This window comes from Pithys albifrons, chromosome 25 (assembly GCF_047495875.1).
Source record: "Pithys albifrons albifrons isolate INPA30051 chromosome 25, PitAlb_v1, whole genome shotgun sequence".
Taxonomy (NCBI): domain Eukaryota; kingdom Metazoa; phylum Chordata; class Aves; order Passeriformes; family Thamnophilidae; genus Pithys; species Pithys albifrons.
The window spans coordinates 286,584-310,354 of NC_092482.1; the positions used below are offsets into that span (position 1 = coordinate 286,584).

The 23,771-nt window shown below is 54.1% G+C and overlaps 3 protein-coding genes across 6 annotated transcripts; 1 reads left to right on the top strand and 2 right to left on the bottom strand.

Moving 5' to 3' along the window:
• Positions 1-6,435: 6,435 nt before the first annotated feature.
• VAT1 (vesicle amine transport 1) lies at positions 6,436-14,879 on the top strand. 2 transcript variants are annotated; one of them, XR_011699696.1, is made up of 7 exons: positions 6,436-6,851; positions 7,669-7,876; positions 8,207-8,377; positions 8,466-8,555; positions 9,480-9,721; positions 10,744-10,974; positions 12,907-14,879. XR_011699696.1 is itself a non-coding variant. In XM_071577646.1 (6 exons), exons 1-6 carry the CDS (start codon positions 6,489-6,491, stop codon positions 10,843-10,845), a joined length of 1,176 nt encoding a protein of 391 aa, XP_071433747.1. In that variant the 5' UTR covers positions 6,436-6,488; the 3' UTR covers positions 10,846-14,879. The 2 variants fall into 2 exon arrangements, 1 of the variants encoding a protein (XP_071433747.1); XM_071577646.1 differs by having other exon boundaries at positions 10,744-14,879.
• A 226-nt stretch (positions 14,880-15,105) lies between these two features.
• On the bottom strand, positions 15,106-19,897 carry LOC139682937 (uncharacterized). 2 transcript variants are annotated; one of them, XM_071577633.1, is made up of 4 exons: positions 19,609-19,897; positions 19,369-19,472; positions 17,301-18,468; positions 16,451-16,555 (listed from the first exon to the last, which is right to left on the bottom strand). In XM_071577633.1, exons 1-4 carry the CDS (start codon positions 19,784-19,786, stop codon positions 16,539-16,541), a joined length of 1,467 nt encoding a protein of 488 aa, XP_071433734.1. In that variant the 5' UTR covers positions 19,787-19,897; the 3' UTR covers positions 16,451-16,538. The 2 variants fall into 2 exon arrangements, with proteins under 2 accessions (XP_071433733.1, XP_071433734.1); XM_071577632.1 differs by having other exon boundaries at positions 15,106-18,468; positions 19,609-19,896.
• Positions 19,898-20,047: 150 nt separating this feature from the next.
• LOC139682941 (interferon-induced 35 kDa protein homolog) lies at positions 20,048-23,404 on the bottom strand. Of its 2 annotated transcripts, XM_071577639.1 has the most exons (9): positions 23,110-23,401; positions 22,945-23,037; positions 22,524-22,682; positions 22,098-22,208; positions 21,642-21,786; positions 21,228-21,361; positions 20,846-21,035; positions 20,447-20,553; positions 20,048-20,327 (listed from the first exon to the last, which is right to left on the bottom strand). In XM_071577639.1, the coding sequence occupies exons 1-9, from the start codon at positions 23,254-23,256 to the stop codon at positions 20,136-20,138; spliced, it is 1,278 nt and encodes a 425-aa protein (XP_071433740.1). In that variant the 5' UTR covers positions 23,257-23,401; the 3' UTR covers positions 20,048-20,135. The 2 variants fall into 2 exon arrangements, with proteins under 2 accessions (XP_071433740.1, XP_071433741.1); XM_071577640.1 differs by lacking the exon at positions 22,098-22,208 and having other exon boundaries at positions 23,110-23,404.
• Between the last annotated feature and the right edge of the window lie 367 nt (positions 23,405-23,771).

Genomic DNA, 23,771 nt, shown 5'->3' on the forward strand with positions numbered 1-23,771 from the left:
TTGGGCCACCTGTGTCTTAGGATACACCACCAGGATGGGCCAAGTAAAGCAGGGCTGAAGGTATGTCTGTAGCATGTTCAGCTGGTCAAACAGGAATTCAGGTCCTCCGTCATCATCACATACCAGAGAAGACCTGAGAGCCAAAGGGATGAGGCAGTCTTGGAATCCAGGTCACTCCTGTCCTCACCTGCTCTCATTCCTGCATTTTGTGGTCCAGGAAATGGCTGCCAGTTCCTTGTTCTGCAGCTTTGCAATGGGTTTTGCTGCAGCATCTCCAGTCTTGCCTTAAACCTTAAAGATGATGAGTGACTGTCTCATGCTTGTTTCCTTCCACTCTCCCTGGGGAAAGGAGCCTGTGCTGTGACAGGTTTTGTAAGGCTTGTAGGGGTTTTTTGTCTTCTTATAAGTGTACATGTTGTGCCATTTTTATGTGGAAGAATGGAAAGAAATATTCATTGTCTTGTGACTGCAGGTAAAGAAAGGAATGCCGGGTTGCCACTGGTGTCACCTGGAGCAAATTCTTCCCCTGGCCAGTGCCCTTTCTGACAGCACTTCACCACATTTCTCAATAGGAATTAGGTTTTTGCTCCCAACAGATTGTTATAGCCCTGCTTCAGTGGAAGCAGGACAGTCTCTGCAGGGATTACTCAGACCTTTGCAAGCCTGACACCTACATTTGCCTTCCCCAGGGAGGGGCAGCAGTTGCTGCCTTTACTCAGAGCCACTGGGGCACCATCACTGCTGAGACTCATGTCCCCTTCGGTACAGAGCACCTTTTGTCAGGCAGAATCCTTTCAACAACCCACCACCACGGTGTGAATTTTCTGAGCAGGATGCAGAGACATGCTGTGACTGTCACTGTGTATAGAGAGGTGACAGATGGCTCTCACACATTTGCTCCTGAAAATGCTTCTCCAGTGGTTAGATCCTCCCTTGCTGATCCATGTTCTCAGGGATCTTAATTGCTATTCTGAATTAATTTTATTGTGTTATATCTGTGTCATTTTCTGTACAAAGAAACTGGAAGACATCCTCAGGTCCTGTACTGAGAAAATGTACTAGGAGAAACTAACTCTCATCAAAGGACCCACAGCTTGAAACCTGGAGCCTGTGACATTTTGTTCTGGTGCACGAAGCCCCAAAGTCTGGTCCTGTACAGCCAGTCATAAGCTCTGGACCTAATTTCAGGTGTGATGAGCAAGTGAATGTACTGAGTGAGCAGTGTCCTTTTTACTCTGTTGCATGACTGTGGTCCCTGCAAGATGCACACGTACATCTGGTGAGAGATGCACGAGTGTCAGCCCAGGAACACGGACAAAGCTCCTGCTCATCACATCACGCAAGTGACAGTTTCCTGGATTTTTATGATGTGTGCATTGTTCACTTTGTACCCAGCTCCTCTGTGACATTTGTCTCACTATGCAACATCTTATTTCCACTGGTAAGCCTCTAAGCTGGGACAGAAATAAGGAACACACTTTAATTTCTCACCAGATCTAGTCTTAAACATCTTTTTGGACTTGTCAAATATGTGAAAGAGCTAGAAACCTCCCAGGCCAAACTGCAGAGTATTACCAACTGTGAACACTCAGAGTTAAATCATTCAGCCCCAAATGGTGTGTTATTTGATGGTTTCCCTTAGAAGATAAAGAGGTGGAAAAGCAGTAGAGTTTGAACACATGCAGCAAAAAGATTCAAATCATCAGCAATTAGGAAGGTTAAAAAAATAAAGAGGAAAAAGTCCCAGCCAAATCGCCTTTCATGTGTCCAGCCTGTTTACATTCTGGGCTAGAATAGCACTGATTTGACTCACTGCTGGCATTAATGAAGTTTGCACTTCTGGGTGAGCAATTTAATTTATCTCAGCAAGCCAAAACTCACTATAACAGTTCATAAAAGCTATCAGATGAAAGCAACATCCTTCAGCAATCTCAGGGATTAAAGTGAGGAGGCATTCAACTGCCAAGGCTTCTGCAGGAAAGACTGCAGTCAGAACATGTGTGTTAGAGGCTGAGGAGACACAATGCCTCAATTACTGCTGCAGATTTCACTGTATTGAGACAGTGACCTGGAGCCTCTGGAGGTGAGCAGCTTCCTTTTTTTCCTCCCCTTGCTCTCTCTAGACATCTCTCCTTAGGGCTCATCCAGCCCTGTAGCAGCTGGAGAGACAACCTGGGGGACTGCACAGGTTGGCCACAGATGGTGTCTCTCCTTCAGGGAACAGGAGGCCCCTTGGATAGGAAGGGACCTGCAGCATGAAAGCACACAAAGAGAGTCAGGGTGCAAGGAGGAAAACAGCTCATTCTCTCCTCTTGGGTGCAGAAACCTCCTTGCCACACGTGTCCTCTCCCACACTGGATCCAGCTACTTGAACTGCAGCTCCCAGAGCTGCGCTGGCCTTGCCCTTGCCTTGCTCTGGGTGGAGGCAGTGCAGCACCCACACATCCTTCCCATCACTCCCTTTCTGCCAGGGCTGCCAACCTGGCTGTGGCTCCAGCTGTGGCTCCAGCACACAGCACTGGCTGTTGGGGTGATGGAGGAAGCCCAGCTGGGTGCTCCCTGGCAGAAGTGCTCAGTGGAAATGGCTTCTCCAGAAGTGGAAGTGATCTCCATTGCCTTAATGTTTGAAATTCTATTTTTAGTTTTGCAATTCTTTTTCACATGGAGAGTGGTGGAGGTGGGGTGGACAGGGGATGAACAGAAATAAACCCTCAAAACTTTATTTTCCATTTAATTAAAAAATGAATTGCATATCACAAACACAAACTGGGCAGAAAAGAGTTTTCTTTTTAAAGTCTTCCTTTCAGCAGTCCCAACACAGCGAGGCAGCATCCTACAGGCTGCCTGTGCCTGTGCCTGGGGTCCCTGCTCTGTCTGAGGGATGGGGCATCTTGAGGGGGCTGCTTCAGCTGGGCTGGGCTCAGGTGAAGCTCTTGGCTCTGCAGACCCACTGCTGCATTCTGACATGTTTTAGTCCCACCCTTGCTTTTCCCTGCAAAAGCATTCACGTGCCTGGGGTGAGCCATGGGAACACTGAGCCACTGGCATTCCCAAGGCACAGAGGTGCCAGAACCTGACGGGAACCAGCGCCCTCAGACAGCAGCAGAGATGTCAGTGATGCAGAGAAAACTGCCTCCTGGTGCCAGACAAGGCCAGGCTGCCCACTCCTGCATGCTGTGCCCCTGAAAGGCACGGTGAGCACGCTGAGGCAAGTCTGTGCATTTTCAGCAAGGTAAAACACACTGACCAGATAATGGGCTTCTCATGGATGCACAGCATGTGGATGTGCTAAGCCTGTAATTTGGGGATTATAATTGTCAGTAAGTTACTGATGCTGGGGTGGAAGGTTAAAGTTAAGGAGAAGGATTCTCATTTCATGATTTCTCCAAGGACCACAGTAGAGAAGGTGCCTGCCTCCAGAGGAGGACACAGTGGGATACTGTTCCATGCACACCTGGAAACTGGCCTCATGCCAGCTATGCCATTTGCTCATGCTGCACATCCACAACCTCTGCTGCTGGGGTTGTGCAGGGGAAAAGGCTCAAGCAACCACAGCCCCTTGCATTGTTGGAATGATGCTCTGTGCTGGGAAGATTTCTTCAGTCTGCTGCCAGTGTGAGGAGCGAGCCACCATTCCCTGAGCTTCACTTACCACTTGACAACCACCTCCATTGTCGCTGTGATCAAAACTGCAGCACTGGGAACTGCAGCTGTGAGTGGCAAGTATGTCTGAGGGCTTGTGTCAGATCTCTTCCACCTGCTGCTCTACCTGTCAAATCTAAATGTAATTTACTGTGATATAAGCACAGTGTCACCCAGGAGGCACAGCATTCCTGGTATGTGTGATGCAGCTGAGACACCTTGTCTGTGTCTACCTCCCTATGCATCCCAACACTGCAGACACAGGCGAGGAAAAGACAGAACAGAGATATGATGAATCTTTCACTTGAGTTGCCAGCAAACTCAGATAGATGGATTGAGGCCAACACCTTCTGGGGATGTACAAAGCCCCCCCACATCCAGCAGCCAGACCCTGGCCCCAGTGGTGTCTCAGGCAGCCTCACTATGCGAGGGAAGGCTTTTGTGAGCCTGAGTCTCTGAGATTCTGTTCTGAGAGAGCCCTGGGAACAGGCACAGGCAGCTGCCTTCTGACCAGCAAACTGCTGGCAGGCTTTTGTATCTCCTGCCTGTTCATTGTTCCAACGTCCTTGAGAGCAGAGGAGAAAGACTGCTAGAGCCCTGTGTAGAAATAAAGGGAGGGAGAACAATGGGCTGGGCAGGGGAGCTGGCATTGCTCCAGCTGTGGCACATCCTCCTCAGTCCCTCTCAAGGGATCAGGGAGGGCAGCAAGGGTGGGAAAGAGCAGGACAGCAGCTCAAGGGGAGGCAGAGTTGCTGGAAAGCTGGAAAGCTGTGTCTGTCACAGAGAGAATGAGAAAAACTACCTCGGTGGCCTGTGCTCACCTCTGGTTGTAAAATCACAAGTCAGCACCATTCAGAAGGGCCCAGCATCTTGGCCACATGGTTCTGTGCAGCTCATTTGGAGAGCTTGCTGGAAAACAGGATAGAGCAGTAAGTACCAATTCCACTGAGATAACTAGTTTTCTTTAGCTAATGCTTCTTTGCTGTTACACACCAGCGTCCTGTCCCCAGCAGGCAGTGCCAGCCACTGTGCTGTGCTGGAGGTCACAGGTCTCTAAGCTCTGAGCATGCCACCTTCATATGCCTGGCCTGTGCCTGCACACCAGCACCTCTGTGCCCACTCCCCCAAATGGCAGCACCTCCCTGTCCACTCCCCAGACAGTGAGCTAGAACTGACCTTAAACCTGCTGCTTCAATACAGTGAGGAGGCCACCCCAGCAGGACACCAAAGGAAGCAGGTAAAGATTTACATGGAAAATGTTACTGACTGAGCTGATAAGGAAAGATTGACTCAGAAATACGAAAGAGACAAAGGCAGGAAGAGTGTCCTGTCCAAGCACGGAGACTTGCCAGTGTGCATAAATGTCCCTGCCCTGTCCAATCTGCTCCAGAGCTGCACACAGCTGGAACAGCCTTGCAGAAGAAGAATCTTACTCCCTAAATCCACTGCCTTCATCTACTGCTCCCAGCCTCTGGGGCTCAACCCCTGATCTCTGGGGTCTGTAGGGGCTCGCTGCAGGTCAGCATGTTTCATGCATCACAAGAGCCCTGACAGCTGCAAAAATAAATCACTGAAAGAAGAAAGGCTAGGAAAGCTCCTAGGAAGAGCAGTAGAAGGCAGAGGATTGTGCTCTGACGGCTTCTTTCTAATTCTGGGCAGGGAGAGATGCCCAGACATCAGGAAGGGGTACACCTGTGTTTCTCAGAGCTGAGCAACAACAAAAGGTAAAGCTGCGCTATGGTCCTGTCGTGCAACTGGACATGAGTCTCCTCCTGGTTCTCACTGCAGCCACCCAAACACCCATAAATCTGCCACACAGCAGAGCCAGACGACGTACAGCCTGCCCCAGGCTCTGTCCTGTCCTGCTTTCCTGCCCTTGTGCTCCGCTTCCTGAGCAGCCGCAGCTGCCAGCACTCCTGGGGCCAGCCGAGCCCGGAGTGCGGCTCCACGGGACACGGCCACGGTCACAGAGAGCTCACCCAGGTCAACAAGGCCATGCTGGCACTGCTGTGCCAAAGCTCTGGGCTTTGCTGATCCTTGGACCAGACAGAGCCAGACACCAAGTGCTGTTGGAGTGTTGGGCTTTGCTTGGCTTGGGAATTCTGGAGCACTGGAACGACACAGAAACTTCCCCAGCACTTGTTTGCCTGAGCAGTCACTCTGCAGTGGCTGTGGGTTGTTGGGGACAGGTTAGAGACAGGTTTACCAAGAACCGAAACCCGAGGCATGGATCCTACTGTGCTACACACACACAAAGTGATACCGAATCGGCATTCCAGACGGCAAGCGGGATACCTCGGAGCCGGAGCCGAGCACATGCAGCTCATGGCGCAGCTGATGTCTGCTGGCAGAAAGCGAACCTGGATCCAGCGATTTGTCTGAGCACGCTGCTTAATGTATTGTCTTTAGCTACAGGACTAAGAACTCTGCTCCTCCCTTGGTGTGGGCGCAGCCCGTGAGTTCCCCCCGCCGCCCGCAGCCATTGCAGGGCCCCGAGCAGGGCGATGGCCACGGAACTGCCCGCGAGTGACAGCATTTGCACACCATAAATTTACCATAAAGTAACTCGGGGAGATGATGCTCCGACAAAACCGCCGTTTCAATCGCGGCCCCAGGCAGGATGCGAGCAGGGTTTTCAGCGGGGCGGTGTGGGAAAGGCGGGGGTGAGGGAGAATAAAAAAGACAAAAAAGAAGGCGTAGAGCAGCAGGCAGCCGGCGGCCCCGGGGGCCGGGCCGGACCAGCACAGCCCCGCCCGCCCCGCCCCGCTCCGCCCCACGGCCGCGCCCCGGCTCTCCCCCGCCCGCCGCCGCCGCCGCCGCAGCCGAGCCCGCCGCTCCGCTCCGCCATGTCCGCCGAGCCGGCCCCGACCCCGACCCCGGCCCCGGCCCCGGCCCCGGCCGAGCCCGCCGCCGCCCCCGAGCAGGCTCCCGGCCCTGAGCCGCCGGCGGGCGGCGGGGAGGCGGCCGAGCACCGGGCGCTGGTGCTGACTGGCTTCGGTGGCTACGAGAAGCTGAAGGTGCAGGCGCGGCGCGGCGCCGGCCCGCGGCCCGGAGAGGTCTCCGTGAGCGTCCGCGCCTGCGGCCTCAACTTCGCCGACCTGATGGCGCGGCAGGGCCTGTACGACCGGCTGCCGCCGCCGCCCGTCTGCCCCGGCATGGAGTGCGCCGGCATCGTCCGCGCCCTCGGCGACGGCGTCCGCGACCGACAGGTGAGGGCGGCCCGCCCAGTGGCCCCGCCGCGCTGCGGAGCCCCGGCCCGCCCGGTCCCGCTCCGCCGGCACGCTGGGGCCGCCCCGGGGCCGGGGTTCCCAGTCGGGGCGGGCGGCCCGGCCCCGGCAGCGCCAAGCCCCGCCAAAGGCCCGTCCGATGCTGCCCGCGGGGAGGCTCCGGCGGCGACCGGGCGGCGGACACAGGGCCTGGACAAAGGGGAGAAGGAATCCCCGGGACAGCCCTGCACGCCCCGCCCGCTCCGGGTCCCCGGGGGCGGCGCCGCCCTCGGGGCGGGCCGGGCTGACGGGCCGGAGCCGCGCCTGGCCGTGATCTTCATACTCAGGGCGTTTTCATAGGACTGGGCATGCTTTTTCCATGGTTGATGCTATTAAACGTTGCCCCAAGGCTCGGGCCTCTTGGCAGGATAATCCTTACAACGCAGGGTAGTATTCCACGGTGTTCAGACTCCTGTTCCCGGGTGGGGCAAAGAGAGTGGGGGACACGATCCTCATTCCTCTTGCCTTCTTGGGGGTCTCTGGGTTTGGGCAGCTGGCAGGCAGCAACTCTGGGTACAGGACAGAGCCTGGTGTGCCTGCAGTCCCTCTGAGGTTCCTGGTGTGTGCCTCATCCTGTGGTGAGCAGTGCTGTGCTGCAGTCTCCCAGGGAGCAGAGCACAGCAGAGCCCGCGCTGCTGCAGTCCCTGCTGACTCCACACAGAGAACTGTGCATGCACTGCCTCTGGCATCCCGAGGCCAAAGGTGTGATGGCTTCTGCCAGCTGGCACTCGTTTCAGACCTACTTGTCCTCCAATTTTAGGTTGGCGATAAGGTAATGGTCCTGGCTCGGTCAGGGCTCTGGCAAGAAGTCGTGAATGTGCCGGCCAGTCAGACTTTTCCAATGCCTGAGGGGATGAGTTTTGAGGAAGCAGCCGGTCTTCTTGTCAACTACATCACTGCCTACATGATCCTGTTTGACTTTGGAAACCTGAGACCCAACCAGAGTGTTCTCATCCACATGGCTGCAGGTAAATGGTTCTTGCCAGCCTGTGATGAGACTCTTGACCTCATTGTGCAGCTTCCAAGTGGGTGGCGTGGGTGAGGAGCTTCTGGAATGGAGCTGGACCGACAGAACATCACCTGGCAGAGATGCAGGCTTCACACTAACCCCATTTCCCAGCAAATGCGGTTGGTCTCTCCCAGTGTGTCCCAGGCATCAGCCTCACCAGGCAGAGCCTTTATTCTGCAGGCTCCTACCACTGTGTGAGCAGTACAAGCAGGGATGATTTACCTATGCAGAGGTTTTTCTGTCTTCTGGGGCTGTTTGCTTCTAGGTCTTTCTCACTGCTGTTTTTCAGGTGGTGTGGGAACTGCTGCCATCCAGCTGTGCAAGACGGTAGAAAATGTCACCATTTTTGGCACAGCATCTGCCTCCAAACATGAGTCACTCAAGGAGAGCGGAGTTGCTCACCCCATTGACTACCGAACGATGGATTATGCAGAGGAGGTCCGGAAAATCTCTCCCAAAGGTATGATGTGGTGGAGGATTTAGTGCAATCATCCTGCATTTCTTTCAAGTGCAAAGAAACTTCTAGTTACTTCCAGTTCTCTCTCTAGGTGTTGACATTGTCCTGGACCCACTTGGAGGATCCGATACATCCAAAGCGTTTAACCTGTTGAAGCCAATGGGCAAAGTCATCACCTACGGTGCGTGTGAGCCCCATGCCCGCACACAGTGCTTGCACAGAGGGGGGAATTGGTGGTGGCAGGGTGGGATCCATACAGGAAAGCTCTGCCTGGGCGCAGTTGTCAGGGACCATCGCTATTCCTGGCTGCTCTGAGTGCTGTAGTTCTGTTATTTTGTTAAGGTCTTCAGGATGCTTTGCCTGGGTGAGGCACTGAGGGGAGTGAGATTCGTCTCTTGTCCCTAGAACTCTAGTTACAGGCTCCAAGTTTCTTCCCTCCCATGGCAAGATCTGTCCTGGAGTCCAAGCCGGTGCATGCAGGGGAAGGTGAAATGTCCTCGTGGAGGAACACTGGCACAGCTGCTCTGTCTAGGCTGAGTTAAATGCACAGCCTTGCTTTTCTTCTAGAGGATGTGTGGGTGAGGAGGTTTGAAGCTACTGAATACTTATCTCTTCATTCCCCAGCACTGGAACACTGTGATTTTGTCCCATAGACAAAGCCTTCACACAGCCCCCAGTGGAATTCCAGACACTTGCACCAGTAAACTGCTTCTGTTGTTGCAGCCGGTTTGCAGTGTGTGACTCTCCTGAAGAAAAAGGGCTGTGGGAGAAGGGGAGAGCTGTCCTGCCAGCCTGGCTGCATGTCACTCGTAACCCTTTCTTGCCTCTGCCAGCACTCTGGTCTAGCTGTGAGGCTGCTGCCTTAGGAGGGATGAAGAAGGTAGTTCTACATTTTTGCAACATATACGAGTGCTGATAATCTAAATTCTGTGTATCTTGAGGCTGAGGCAGGTGCCTGTTTCCATAGAAGATCAACTGGTCAGAGCCTGATGTGATTCAGTTCTCAGCTCTGTCCCTCCCCTGCGTATTGTCTGACCTGTTCCACGGGATGCCTGTTGTCTCTCATGCTGTGTTCCAACTCATCTGTGGCTTGCCTTCTTTTTAGGGGTAGCAAACCTGCTCACTGGGCAGAAGAAGAACCTCATGGCTATGGCTAAAACATGGTGGAACCAGTTCAGCATCAATGCCTTGCAGCTTCTACACCAAAACAAGGCTGTGTGTGGCTACCATCTTGGATATATGGATGAAGAAGTTGAGCTTCTCAGAAGCGTTGTAGCCAAACTGGTTAACCTGTACAGTCAAGGGAAAATCAAGCCCAAAATAGACTCTGTCTGGCCCTTTGATCAGGTGAGTCTGAGCTAACATACAGGCTGGTAACAGTTCAGAGTGAACACCTTGTTTGTGAGGGCTGAACTGTTGAAAATGTTGAATAACTGTATGTTCTCAGACATTCAGTGCCTTTTTAAGATACTATGCATGAGTAAAGTGGCTGGGCTTTTCTGCTCCAGTGCACAGAGCTGGGCAGTGCCAGACAGTGTCCCTGTGGAGCAGAGCAGGTGCTTAGCTGTGCTCCATGTGCAGGAGCAGCCAGAAGGGTCTGAGTTATGCATCAGACTGGAGTCTGCCCTGAATCTGCTTTGTATAATTAAGCAGACAGATGGGAAAGTTGTTGCTGCCCTTCCAAGAGTAAAAAGAATCCCAGTCAGTGAAGCAGAATGAGGGTATTGGAAGGGAGCAGCAGGTTTTTCAGCAGCTCTGCTCTGTTCAGGGTTGCTGCATGGATGATTGTGTCCAGGCAGAGTCAGGCTCTTCCTTTGGAAATCCTGTGCTGGGGCAGGACTTGCTGCAGGGAAGCAAAGAACTTAGTGATGATCAGTCAGCATTCATGCATGAGAACTAGTTTTATGGAAAGGCTTAAGGAAAACTTTTAATTCCAAGCCTGGCCCAGGTGCTGTTCTGCTTAAAAATAATTATAATAACGATGAAATTCTATGCATCTGTTGTTTTGTGTGGCTGGTAGAGGCTTTGTTTTCCTGGCAGATGGCTGGGTTTTTGCAGTGCTCCCCTGCCTTTGGAGAGGAAGCTGTGGTGACACACACTGCACTTCCATGTTTGTGTAGCAGAACTTCCTTGTGTGTGTTAGGGTTGGTCTTCAGGATAGTTTCCTATGGACAGGGCAAGTAGCTGCCCAGGCCTGTCCAAAACACATCCATGCAGAGGCACTTGAATGCTCAGCACTTGCTTGGACTGCAGGGAAAACTGCCTCTGGGGTATCCCTGACAGCTCTGGGTGGACTGAGGGGCCCCAGAGGGGCATGGACACACTGTGCAGGGTGGGCAGGGGTCTTACCAGGTTCCTTTTGCTTCCAGGTGGCAGAGGCCATGAGACAGATGCAAGAAAAGAAGAACATTGGAAAAGTCATCTTGGTTCCTGAAGCACTGAAGGAAGAATCCAAAAAAGCAGAGAACTAAGGAGAAGAGATGTATGCAAATTATGAATTTATGGTTTAACTCCCTGATCTCTTTGGGACCTGAAAATGGACAGATCAGTAGCTTCCATCTTCACCAGTACAAGAACATCATGGTTATCATTCAGATGAGGTTTGCATGCTTTTGTTGTGACCGACCCTTTGCCAGATGTGCCTCCTGCTCTCTCTTTTGATGGCTATTTATTTTGTAGGCTTTTCTAATCTACTTTCTCTACTGAATTTCCAAACTAACCTTATTTTTCTCTGGCAGTGAGGCTGAAGCTTTCAGGCAGTTGGTGACTAACAACTGCACAGGCTGTCACTGTAAAGTCATGGCACAACGTACTGGAGCAACTGCCAAGTATCTCTGCAGAAACTGAGTCCTGCTGAAGCATTTGCACTGTCACCTTTGAGAAGCCTGTTCAGTGGAGAGTTGGCCAAATGCAGGGCATTTCCCCCATAGCCAAAGGAAAAGCACAGCTGGCCTAGTTTAATTCAAGCAGGAGTTTCTCTTCTGTTCACACTAACCGTGCTCTTTCCCCTGTGCTTTTGCAGGGCACTAACACGGTCAGATAGTAACAGTTCATGTTGTCTTTGCCTTGGCCATCCTGGCAATTTGGAGTCTATGGCATATTGCACTTCATGTGCAGTCACTTCTCTGTGCAGTCAGCAAATACCCTGACAGGCTGGGCTGGGCTGTATCTGAATACAAATGAAAACTTTCAGTTCAGTAACTTGATCTTGTCCATTTTCTATTTCCAAACTGGATAGAGAGATCTGAACTGTGTCTCAAACAAGTGGAACAATTGATGATGGCTCTGTGCTTTATTATGTTGGGCTCCAAGTTGATATTGCTAAGGCTAGACTTCACCCTTCTGTTTGTATTTCTAAGGGCTGCAGTGTTGAATTAGATCATGATGGGAACAAAGTAAGCCCCCTGTTAATGGTTTGTGGTGCACCCTGTATGCAGTTTGGGAAGTAACTTACAAGAGCCAGTCCCATGGGCCAGCTGCCTGAGAGCCTGGGCTGGCTCTCCCTGTGGCAGACTACTCGGTAAAGCTGTTGCCAGGGTAGCAGCAGGATGGTAAATGGCCCAGCCATGTGTCAAACCTCTTGGCCTGGGCATTTGGAGCAGTTTAAAGTGTGCTTTCTGTTCTGTCCTAGCTCACTCATTAGATGTCCACTCACACCACCTCGGGGTTCAGTGCTGCAGTCGAGCTTGACTCTTCTTCCCCTGAATTTCTGACTCTTGGGACCCTTGGACTCTTTTCCACCACTGAGGGTTTAGGAACTGCCTGGGGTGTTCCTCCCATAGTAGGACATTGTTTCTCTTCTCCTTTTCTTCTATACATTTGAAAACAGAACGGGTGATGCTGTCCCTACCACTTGGCCCTGCTTCCAGCCCTGGGCAACTCTGGTGCTGTTGGTATTTGCTTTGAGGCTTTGTCACGAATTATAGGTGTTGTAGGCTTTTGAGCTTCATTCTGGGTTTGAAAAGGTAAACCTGAGGGCATGAGAAAGAGCTGTTCATTGTGGAAGAACTTGGGCTCCAGCAGCAAAACCTTGCTGCTGAAAATCCTGCTTAACCAGCCCCCAGGGACGGCCCAGGGCCCAAGGAGGGTGGGTGCCTGCTGGGTGCAGGGCCCTGTGTGCAGCCTCCCTGGCCCCTGAGAGAGCCCCTGCAGGGCTAGGGCTCCTGTGCAGAGGAGTAGTATGGCTTCTTCCTCAGCCTGCTCTGTTCTCCAGTGGCAGAGCTGCGTCTGTCAGTGCAACCTGAAATTCACGTGCTCGGGCTCAATCCAGACTTCTTTAGAAATCCATAGGACAGCTGGCCTGGCTAACTTTAAATACTGAAACAACCCTGTTCCCTACAGCCTCAGAGGAGTGCTGGAGCCCTCTCACAGGTCCTTGTCACTTCATCTCTTGTACTTCATAAACATGGGCTGATGCAACTAGCAAGCACAACTTTCTATCTTTCTGAATCCAAAATCTTGCCACTTCTTTCAGCCTGCCCTATCATGCTAATTTAGATTAAATCCAACAGTGTCTAATGCTGCTTTACCAGGTCTGACAACAGAAGGACTGTCTAAGTTGCTGAAACGGAAAATCTGGACCTGTTCCTCTGAGAAACTGAACTTCATCTTGATGACAGAGCACCGTGCTTAAATGGCACACAATCCTGCACATCTTCAGGTTCTGCACACTGGTGGAAGGGAAGACTATTTCAGTGTGTTTCACAGTAACATCCTCTCCCTGCTTTACTCTGGGCCAAGCACATGCTCAGTGCCTTACGTGGATGGCCTTGGGTTGGGTGGCATGGCCTGGGAGCCTCACAGCTTCCCGTCAGACCCCCTTAACACACAGCAGGCAGCATCTCAGTGCCTTCTGCTACATGACTAGGAAGTTACTGGAGCCTTTTCCATTCTGGCCATATTGCCAAAACCCTGTTTTGACTCTTGCTAGCTCTATTTTGTGAGCACTGGTGATGTTTGGTGGACTTTCTGTGAATAAGCTGTACTCTTCCCAGGTGTTCCAGCCTTTCTAGGGCTGTCCTGGTGGTTCTGTGCTCCCCAGTCCAGAAGACCCATTGTAGAGCTCTTGTCTCCCACAGGGTGCCTGTTTGGCTCCTGACAGTCCTCGAGTGAGGCTTTATCTACTGCCCCAGCCTTGGCTCTCTGGGAAAAATCTCAGCTCCCAGGTGTCCTCAGGTATCTGCTTACGTGTCTTATACATACAAATTCCTGTAGCCCTTATCGGGGCAGGAATGCCAAGCAGTTACTGTCTTCTGGAGCTCAGCACTAGCTGTTCTGTGTCCCTTGGTAGCAACAGTGTTTTCTGCAGAAAGAGTGAGATTAAATCTAACCTTGCTCTCCACTGCCCTTGCTCAATGCTCTGCTCTAGGTAGGGGGGGTAGTTTTTTGGTTTAGTTTTTTACTTTTTTTTATGGGCCAGAAGTATAGAACGTTTGTAAAACAACTTCAGGTGTCTTAATCAATTTAACCAGCAGGTTTGTGTACTAGGGACCAAAGCAAAAAACCAAAAATAAATCCTAGGATAAAAATCATTCCACTCAGTGTTGCTTGTTTAGGGCAAAGTTGTGTTATTGAGGAAGTGGGAGATTCCTGTGCTTAATCATGTGTGCCATTCCAGATACCAGAAATGCAATTTAATGTTTATTTCACTGATTGTCTGACTCTAAGCTTCTGCCATGAGGAGTCCAAGTAAAAAGTGTGAGCAAGGAGTTAATGAGCATAGGAGGGGTCCCCAGCCCTGCCCACCATGGGGGGCTCAGCATGGGGTGCCTGTGTGAGTGCCTCTCCTGTCCTTGCTGCAGTGGCCTCCCAGACTGGTGCTGCTGGTCTTGGATGAAGGGCAACTCCTTTGCTTCACCAGAAGGCTGTTGTCACATTTTTGACTCTTTGGTTTCTCTGAAGCTCTCTTAGGCTGTACACTGACTGCAGCAAGGGAAGGAAGCAGAGGCAGCCTCTGCTTGCACAGAACAATGTAGCTCATGCCAAGTGCTGTGGGAAGAAGTTTGGCTGTGCATTTTGTTTTAGACACCTGTATTAAACTAGAATCGATTGACCAGGGACAATTAAGAAGCACTGTGGGTCTCAGGCTTCAGCTGGTGCAGAATCCTGGCACACTGACAGGTGCTATCATAGGTGTTAAACCACTCTGGTTACCTGAAGACTCTGGTCTGCTGAGCCCTTGTGATGGCTGAGTGTGACTGGCAAGTAATATATGAGCATAATGTGAAATGCATAAGACTCTGAGTGAGCCTCTTACAACTTATGGTCTGGTCTGTACTGTTTGAATTGTGTTGATTTGCAGATATGTGATATCAGTGCTGCTCATCCTACAGACAGAAGGAAAATCTTTGTTTAAAAATATGTATTCTACTTTGTGCGTGTAACCAAGTTGGACAGAAGGCAAGTGTGCCACTGATGTTTACATGGTTAAGTGTAATGCTCCTCTGTCCAGTGTTGCCATATGCCTTATGTGTTTCAAATGGTAATTAAAAGCATAACAAAATTGTCCATGGTGCACTGCTGGGGTTTCTGTTGGCAGGAATCCTTTGCCCTCAGCTCAGCCTCTGGGCAGCTTCAGTTGATAAAGTGCAACTTTCCCAGCATGAAGAGATGCCTGTGCTCTCAAAGACAACTGTTAATTGTTGCTTGAGTGTTGTTCCTAACACTCTTCTGGAGGGCAGCTGTGGTGATTTTTGTTTGTGAAGGCCTGAGCTGGGCTCTGCCCTTTGTGTCTGGGTGTCTCTATACTCAGGTGGGACTGAAGTGGGTGCCTAGGCTGAGGGTAAGACAAGCCATGAACAACTGCTACCAAACGTGAGAATAAATCCTGTTTATTTGTTTCTCCACTTAGAGACTGCTGGGAGGCAGCTGTTGTGGGTGCTGAAAGCTGTTAATGTTCTCCCCAGGAGAGCCCCAGGTCACCTGCTGGCCCCAAAGCAGGTGCTGGAGAGGGGCTGAAGCACGGGGCTGTCTGCTGAGGTGTGAATAGCTGACAGTAATGATACCTGGCCCTGGCTGTGGCGGCAGCTGAGCTGGAACTGCCTGCAGGAGTTGGAAGAGAATTCCAGAAGCTGGGGCTGGACTGGGCACAGGCTGCTGCTCAGGTTTGGGTCATGCTGCTGAGAGCTGCATGGGGCTCAGCCTGAAATCAGCTGAAATAAGGTGTGTTACTGGCTAGCAGGACATGCATCCAGGAGGAGCTGGAGTTTGTGGGAAGTGCTGATCCATACTGAGGCCTGTGCGGGGCAGGGATGGAGGTGCTGCTGTTGCTAATGTGCAGACTTCTGACTACCTATGGGGACACAGGGGTCTTGTCACTCAAGGCAACTGAGGAGAAGCTGCAGCAAGCTGGCTGCACACTGTCTGCTGCAAAACATGTTCTCCACAAGGCATGACAGCAGCGGCCCTGGCAGGTCACCACTGAGCCCGGGCAAGCATCACACCAGCCCAAGGGGATCATGCTGCTTTCCTGTCCAAAGCTGGGGTCTCTTCTCTGCTGTGATGGGAGATCGGGCTCCTGCTCACTGCTCCTGCCCCTGGGCCTTTCCCTGGGCTCTGGGCTCTGCTGCAGGTGCCTGTTGGGCTGCAGCTGGTGGCAGCTCAGCAGCTGTGGCCCTGTACAGACAAGTGGGTAGGGAGTGAGGAGCCCTCTCTGCTGCAGGGACTTGGGAGCACAGCTGTCCCATCGCTTCATTGTGGCCTCCTCTGTTCTTGCCTTTGTCTCTTGCAAATGGGAATCTATCTGGTAAAACCTGTTTTGGCTGGGTGATGTCAGGCTCCCCCAGAGACAGTTTTGTCTTCAGCTGCTCCTTGGACTCCCTCAGACCAGCTGGACTTGGCTTACCCCCTGCAGCAGGGCTCAGAAGGCTGATTCCTCCTCGCCCAGCCCCAGAATCTACACGGCCATTGGCCTGCTCCTGCCCCCTTGCCTGCTGGAACCTCCAAGGACTGGGGGACCTCCTTTCTTTAGTCTCTGGCACCCAGGAAGCCCTGGGCATGTCTGTGGTGTCTGCTTTATCGCTGATGTTCAGGTGCTGCAGGCCCATCTGGAGGCATTCCAAGCTGATGGGAAGGGCTGCATCCAGTACCGTGTCCTGGCTTCTGCTTGGCTGGATGACACTTGGCTGGCCTGTACTCTCTGGTCCTGGAGACATGGATGAAGACTTCAGGGCACACAGCCTCCTAGAAGAAAACATGCGGAAGGCCTCAGTCACTCCTGGCAGCATCTCCTTGGGACAGACAAGATACAGCTTGTCCTTGTCTTTGCTGAGTCCAGCCTGGAGGGATTTTCCTTGCAAAAGGCTGCACAGTTCATTCAGGGCACTGTCATCTGGACCATCTACAGCAAGCTCTGAGTAGCTCAGACTCTGACACACCAGGTCAGGGCACTTCTGCACAAGAGCTTCCATCTTCCATTTTGCTTGGAAGAGCCTGCTCCTGTCTGCTGCCTGTAGTGTCAGCACCGTGCAGTCCCCAGTGTGGCGCTCCAAGATCTGCACCCTTCCACCCCTGCACAGCTCGTCAAGAATGGTGTGGCAGGTGTCTCTCAGGTAAGACCACTGCAGAGAGTCCAGGCTCATTTCCTCACTAACTCTACTGCTGCCACTGTCTCGGGGCTTGTCGCTTTCCTTTGACCTCGGCAGGGAGAAGCTGTTGGACCTTCGCAGCAAAGGCCTGGATGCAGAGGGTTTGGAGTCTAAAGCAGAAGAGGTCCTTGTTACATCAAATGTGCTGGAGGTGCCAGCAAGGGAATGGTGCCCAATGGGACCTGAGCTTTTGGAGTCCCCAGGATGCTGTGAAGTGCTGTTTCCCTTGCCCCAAAAGGGCAACAGCACCTCATGTCCTGGAAGCCTGGCACCTCCTTTGACATGGTCCCATTCTGTGGGATCATTCTGCTGAGGCTCTGCTGCTGACCCCAGAACCTCACCTGTCATAGGGAAGGGAGGCTGATACTGCTGGGTCACTGCCGTTGGGTCACCCAGACCAGGAGCATCTGTCTCTGACAAGTGTTTCCCAGAAAGCTGCACCTGTCCCACTGGTGGAGAGTCCTGATTCAGCAAGATGTCCTGGCAAGCCTGAGACCTGTCAGCCTTCAGGGAGCTGAAGCTGGCAGCTAGTTTAAGCTCACCTTTCACCTCTGGCCTGCCTGAGCTAAGCCTGGTTGCTGAGGAATCCACAGGCACTGCAGGCAGATGTAGCACAGCCTCTGTGGTGCCAGAGGTTGCAGGGTCTGAGGGCTGATTGCTGCTTAGCATGTCAGCCTTATGTGCAGCACTTCTTCTGGTGATGGAATCCTGAAAGTACTGCTTGGCCTGGGACACATCAACAAGGTTTCCAATAAGATACAGCTGCTTCACATCCTCATGGCAGAGCAACTGGGGATACAGCTTCTGCAGCTCATGTGTTAGAGCCAGTACCTGGCTGTCCATTCCCAGCCCTCCCTTGGCGATCTTCTCCTTGCGCAGGCTCACCTCCAGCTGCTGGTAGAGCTGCTGCAGGGCCAGGCGGGCCTTTCTCAAGGCCTCCATGTCGCCAGGCAGACCTGCAGATGGTTGGAGGTACAATATGGCAATGCCATCACTGCTAACATCCACCACATCCACGTGATGCTGGCGCAGCACACCCTGGTACGCAGCAGCACAGAACCTCTGCATGTACAAGTAAATGTCCAAGTCCATGACTAGGGAAAAGTCCTCCAGCTGTTCTATGGCTTCCCCATCCACTGGGCCCTGAGGTGATGGGACTTTAGGTGTCATTTCACACACCTGGTCCCAGTTTGGCAACTTTGCTGTCTCTTCTGCTGACTTAGTGGAGTTAGGCACTTGCTGGCGAGTGTGCATTCCCATCTCTTTGGCTGCATGGCTGGAGCCTGGCAGGAAGATCTCCCCAGTGCCTTGGTTCCTGAGGTTCAGGCTGCCCAGCAAGTCTCTGCTGAAGGCCTGCAGCTCAGTGAATGGGCCCCGGACTATGCAGTGTGTGTTCCTGGAGTCAAAGTTGAACTGCACGTTGCTGTAGCCTTTGTGCAAGTCCCTCAGGAGGGTTTTGCCAGTGGGAAGCTTGCCATAGTCAATTATCAAGCATGCACAGATGAAGATCTGCAAGTAGACAGCAAGGAAGTGAGAGAGCAAGGACCAAAACCAACGCCCCTCCAAGGCACAGGAGAAGGCAAATGCACCTCGCCCCTGTATTATTATGACAGAAGAGATGACCAGTCATCCACCTCTTTCTCTCAGCATCCTGCTTTCCATAGAGATGGAGCCTGACACAGGCAGGACAAAAAGACCCAGACCAAGCAACTCCTCGACCTTATGCACTTGTTAAAAGCCTTCTGGGAACAAGTATGCAAAGGGGAAGTCACACAGAGACATGGCTGAGAGCGTTACAAACAGCCCAAGCCCAAGAAATCCACTATTGCTTTTGAAATGCAGTTGCCCTCTTGCCCTTGCAGAGCTTCCTCTGCAGACCTTCAAGCAGTTCTAGCACCACAGCCTTGTAGAACGGTCTGTAAGGCCAAGCTAATTCCCATGCCCTTGTTTCTGGGGCTCAGACATGAAAACTTGAGACATGGCTACTGCCAGAGCCTCTTGAAACTGGAGGAAGAGGCAGGAACTCTCCACTAACTCCTAGACATCAGCATGTCTGTACCCTAAGCCTTCCTGAGGAGGAGAGAGGAACAATACACTGTGCATGTCCAGCTGATGACACAGCAGAGCGATTAACAGAATCCCCCTGTGGCACCAGATGGGCTGGGGAAAAGTGCCCCCTCCCTCCAGCCTGACTATTCTGCCTTTGACAAGCACAAATACCACATGACCAAGTGCACAGCCTGCCTCTGCTATCAGCACAGAAAAAAATTCTACAAAATCCTCATCTGAATAAAAATGGATTTAACTGTAATTAAGATGAAAGAAAAGAGCGAGGTCTCCATTCCCGAGCTGTCTGCCAGGCACAGAGCCTGTGTGGGAGCAGCTGGGGCTCTCATGGCCTCTCGGTACCTCATCAGGGCTGAGCTCCGTAGCGTGCGAGGTCACCTCCAGTGGGTACCGCCTTCCTCCAATAACCAGCACGTGGTCCTTCAGCTTCAGGATCCGCTGGGCCACTGGTGAGGAAAAGCCACCGAACCTGCGTTAGCCCGGCCGAGGGGCAGCAGCGGGACAGGGGACAGCGGGGCTGGGGACGGGGGACAGCGGGACTGGGGACGGCGGGACAGACCCCCAGGGGCCCCGCGCCGGTACCTTCCGGCGCCTCGAAGGTGATGAAGGCGCAGGGCAGGGGCCCGGGCAGCACCCGGACCTCGGCGATGTCCCCGCCGCCGTTGCGGGAGCGCAGGAAGTGGATGGTCAGCTTGTCGGCCACCCTGTCGGGAGGCAGCTCGGCGGGGAAGCCCCGCACCCGCACCGTGCGGCCCGCCATGCCCGAGGGAGCGGCCGCGCCCACCCCGTCCGGTCCCACCGCTGCTCCGCCGCCCCTGCCCGGCCGCTGCCGGCCCCGCCGTCGCGGGGAAACGAAAGCGAAAGGAGGGCTGCCCTGCCCCGCCCCGCCCCGGCCGGCACCTCCCCGGGACGGCCCGGCCTCACCGAGCCCGCGGGGCCCGGCCCCGACGCCTCCGCCTCGGGAAGGGACCAGCCTCCCCCACGGCTCTTTCATGCAGCCCCAGCACTACAGACACGGTGCTCCGGAAAGATGTTTTAATTTCCGCCGTGCCCGGGGCAAGGGCCGCACGGAGCTCCGCGGCCTCGGGCAGAAACGGGGGTGGTCAGGACTAGCCCGTGTCCTCCACAAACACGGCCAGCCCCGTCTGCCCCGCTGGAACGTAGGCGAGCGCGTCCACCTCCCCGCCGCCGCGGCTGGCTTTCTGAAAGTGGATCTCCAGGGTGTCTCTCATGGACTCCTCATCCAGCAGATCGGGAATGCCAGAGAGCAGGACAGTCTTGGAGCAGCGGGAGGGCTGGAGCTGAGCAGAGCCAAGGCTGAGCTGATGGCGGTGCAGGCAGAGCGGCTTCAGGAGCCCCCCACCTCTGGTGCCTCAGCGCAGGTTGGCAGGTGCTGCTGGCAAAGGGTTCTTGCCCTTACCTGCACGTTAATGATGCTTCCAATCATGCATGGCGATATTTTGACTTTGTATTTTCCTCTCTCAATAAGCACCTGGATGTGTCCTTTCTCAATTAGCGGCTCTGCCACTGAGGACGGAGAGGAAAGCCCTGAGCTGCCCATGCCCCAGGGAGCCCCAGGGGAGCTCCAGGGGAGGTTGTGTCCCCGGCACAGGCACCAAGACTGACACTGCCCAACTCATTGTCCAGCTCACCCGCACCAGCACAGTCTCAGGGGAGGCACGACAGCCTGGGCTCCCCGTGCCTTCCCTGTTCCCTACACATAAATACATCTGCCCTCGGGAGAAGACCTATTTCCCTCCAGAGCAGGCCGGGGCGCTCCACCCTTGCCAGCTGCCCAAGCTCAGCAGACCCCACACACCTCCATCCCGTGTGAAGGTCAGCACCATTTGGCCAGAGTCGCCCCAGAACTCCCTGCTCTCCACCTCACTGCCCCCATTCTTCGTCTTGCTGAAGAAGAGCTCCAGCTTGTCCAGCAGTGTCTCCTCAGGGATGCCCAGGCTGGGCAGGTCAGACACGAGGATGCTTCGGCTGCTCTGAGTCAGCCTGATCTGCGGGTGACACAGACTAGTCAGTGCGAGGGCAGGACAGACCCCAGAGATCAAAGGAGCAGCACTGACTGGGGCTGGTGGCAGTGCCCTGGTGGTGGCAGTGCCCTGGCAGAGGCAGGCTCAGGTAGGGAGGAGCACGGCATGCCCAAGGCAGCCCTGTGGCGTGGGGACCAGCAGGTCCTTGGGCCCTACCTCCAGGGCAGACGGCAGCAGTAACTCCACGGGTGCTGCCTGCACCCGCATCCTGCACTGGTCAGGCTCCTCCAGTTTGTCCCCACAGCTCAGCTTCACCACGTGCTCCTTCATCTCTATGATCCTCTGGGCCACTGCAAGCAGGGAGAGGCCCCAGCAAAGGGCAATGACTGCCCATTCCCAGCGCCCTGTGGGACAGGACAGAGCAGGAAGAGCCCCCAGCACAGGACAGTGACTGCCGACTCCCAGCGCTCTGTGGGACAGGACGTGGAGTGGGGAATGCTTTGGGGAGGAGCCCCACACAACACAGGCAGACAGGCAGCACTGAGCCCTGGCACAAGGAGGGGACATGGGGCAGACCCGAAAGTGATCGAGCAGGACACCTGGCCAGGGCAGTGTTCTTCTCACACCTACCCTCTGCCTTCTCAAAGGTGATGAGAGCCGAGCCCCCTGGCAGAGGGTACTGGATCCATGGGGTAAGTGTCAGTTTGTTCACGTCCTCCTTGTTTGCTACAAGTCCCTTAAACATCATTTTCTTTTCCGGCAAGGCAGACAGCATCTAGGTTCAAGTACAGACAGCACCTGGAGGAGACTGGACCCTGCATAAGGCATGTCCCTGCCAATCCACAGGCTAGAAACAAGCTCATGGCTCAAAATAAACAGCTGGAGAGCCTCAGCAGACTCTCCTCAGGTGTGGCTGTACCTGAAGTCCCAAAGCCATGACTGGAGCTCCTGGCCCTGGCAGAGGAGGCACCTGCTAGCAGGAGCTGTGCCAATCATCACACAATGCCCAGCTGCATTTGCCTCCAGCCTCTCCAGCCAGGCGTGCACTCCTGCCAAAGACCTGAGCACCCATACATGCTCTATTACCATCATAGGATCACTATGGAGGGCCCTCTCCGATTCTTCCAGTTTACTTTTCAAGACCCGCTTCTCCTGCCTCAGTTTGTTGTTCTTCTCCTGTGCTACAAAAAAGTCACCCTGGAAGGAAGGAAAGAAGGGATAGTAAGGGAACACCAGGACATGAGGGGCTGCAGCACACTGTTCTGAGCACAGCACTATTCTTGGACGTGGCTTCACTCACACCATTCTCCTGCTCTTGACTGTCTGCAGCCCTTGCCTTTGAGGACAGCTCTCCCTTCACCACCACTGCACTGTCTCACTTCCTGCCACAGGCCCGTTTCCTATGAAACCTCCACCAGACCCCGAGCAAAGTGATCTCAGAGCAGTGAGCTGCATGAAGCAGCCCCTCCACCCCCGGCACCTTTCCAACCCACACGTCCTCTGAATACCAACCTGGAGGGCTCTCTCTTCATCTCTATTTAAAAACAATTGTTGCTCAAGAGTTTTACGAAGAAGTTCTCCCTCTTGCCTCAGCTCTCGTGTTCTTTGCTCTGCAGCTTCCTTGGCCACTTGTAGCTCTTCACATTCTTGCTCCAGAACACTGTGACGCTCCTGTGAGAAGCACCATCAGACAGTGAGACCCTACAGACACTGTGCCACCCAATTGGCACCGAACCCCGGCACGGGCTGCTCCTTTGGGGATGAGCCCTGATCCCGGAACAGGCTCTCTTCTCCATGAGATGAGCCCTCTCCGCTGCCTTTGGCTCATAGTCTGAGAAAAGACACTCGAGCTCGTGGCCGGGGCCGGCTGGGCGGATCCCGGGACAATCCCGGCCGGTTGGGATTCAACTGTTTAATCCCGTCCCGGACACACCTTGAATCGATCGATCTCCTGCCGGAGCTGCTCAAGGCTCTCCTGGCCGTCGTTCTGCGAGGCGTCGGAGCACGGCAGCCGGACGAAGGAGTCCTAAGGACAGAAGGGGTCTGAGCCGCGCTGCGCCCCCCGGCGCGCAGGACCCCGCGGCTCAGCTCTCCTCACCTCCTCCGAGTCCATCCCCGCGGCGCTGGCGGCGGCACGACCGGAGCCCCGCGGAGCGTTCCCTACCCGGTCTCCGCTGCCGGGGGCCCCGTGCCGGCTCCCGCTTTCGCTTTCGCTTCCGCGGCCCCGCCCGGCCCGAAACCCCATCGATCCCAATCCCACCTTCCCCCAGCTCGCCCCGCGGAACTCGCCTCCCCTCGGCACGCAACAGCCCTACGCGGAATCGACCAGGAAGCAAATACCTAAATAAATACATACAATAGCCTCTTTCCGCCCCCCCTCTTGGGCTTAACACACTGAGCCAGCCCCTGCTCCCCTTGGGTGGCCACAGCCAGCACTGCCGCCTTCAGGAACCAAAAATCCTAACACCCACAGGTCGGTCCCTGGATGAACGACCTTGGACTCAGCACACACCCATTCATCTTCCCTCTTCCACCCGTTTTCTCTCACAGGGAGCACTGCAGTTTTGGGAATAAGAGATTTCCAGTGTGGCAGGAACATCAGCTCGCAGCTGCAGGAGAGGGGAGCGCAGCCCCGGGGCAGGAGGGGCCGAGGGCAGTCCCAGAGGTGACACCTCCATCCAGGGCTCAGGCCACACAAAGGCTCACCTGGCCGGCCACGGCTTTCCAGTTCTTAGGGACAAAGAGCAAGCACAACCACAC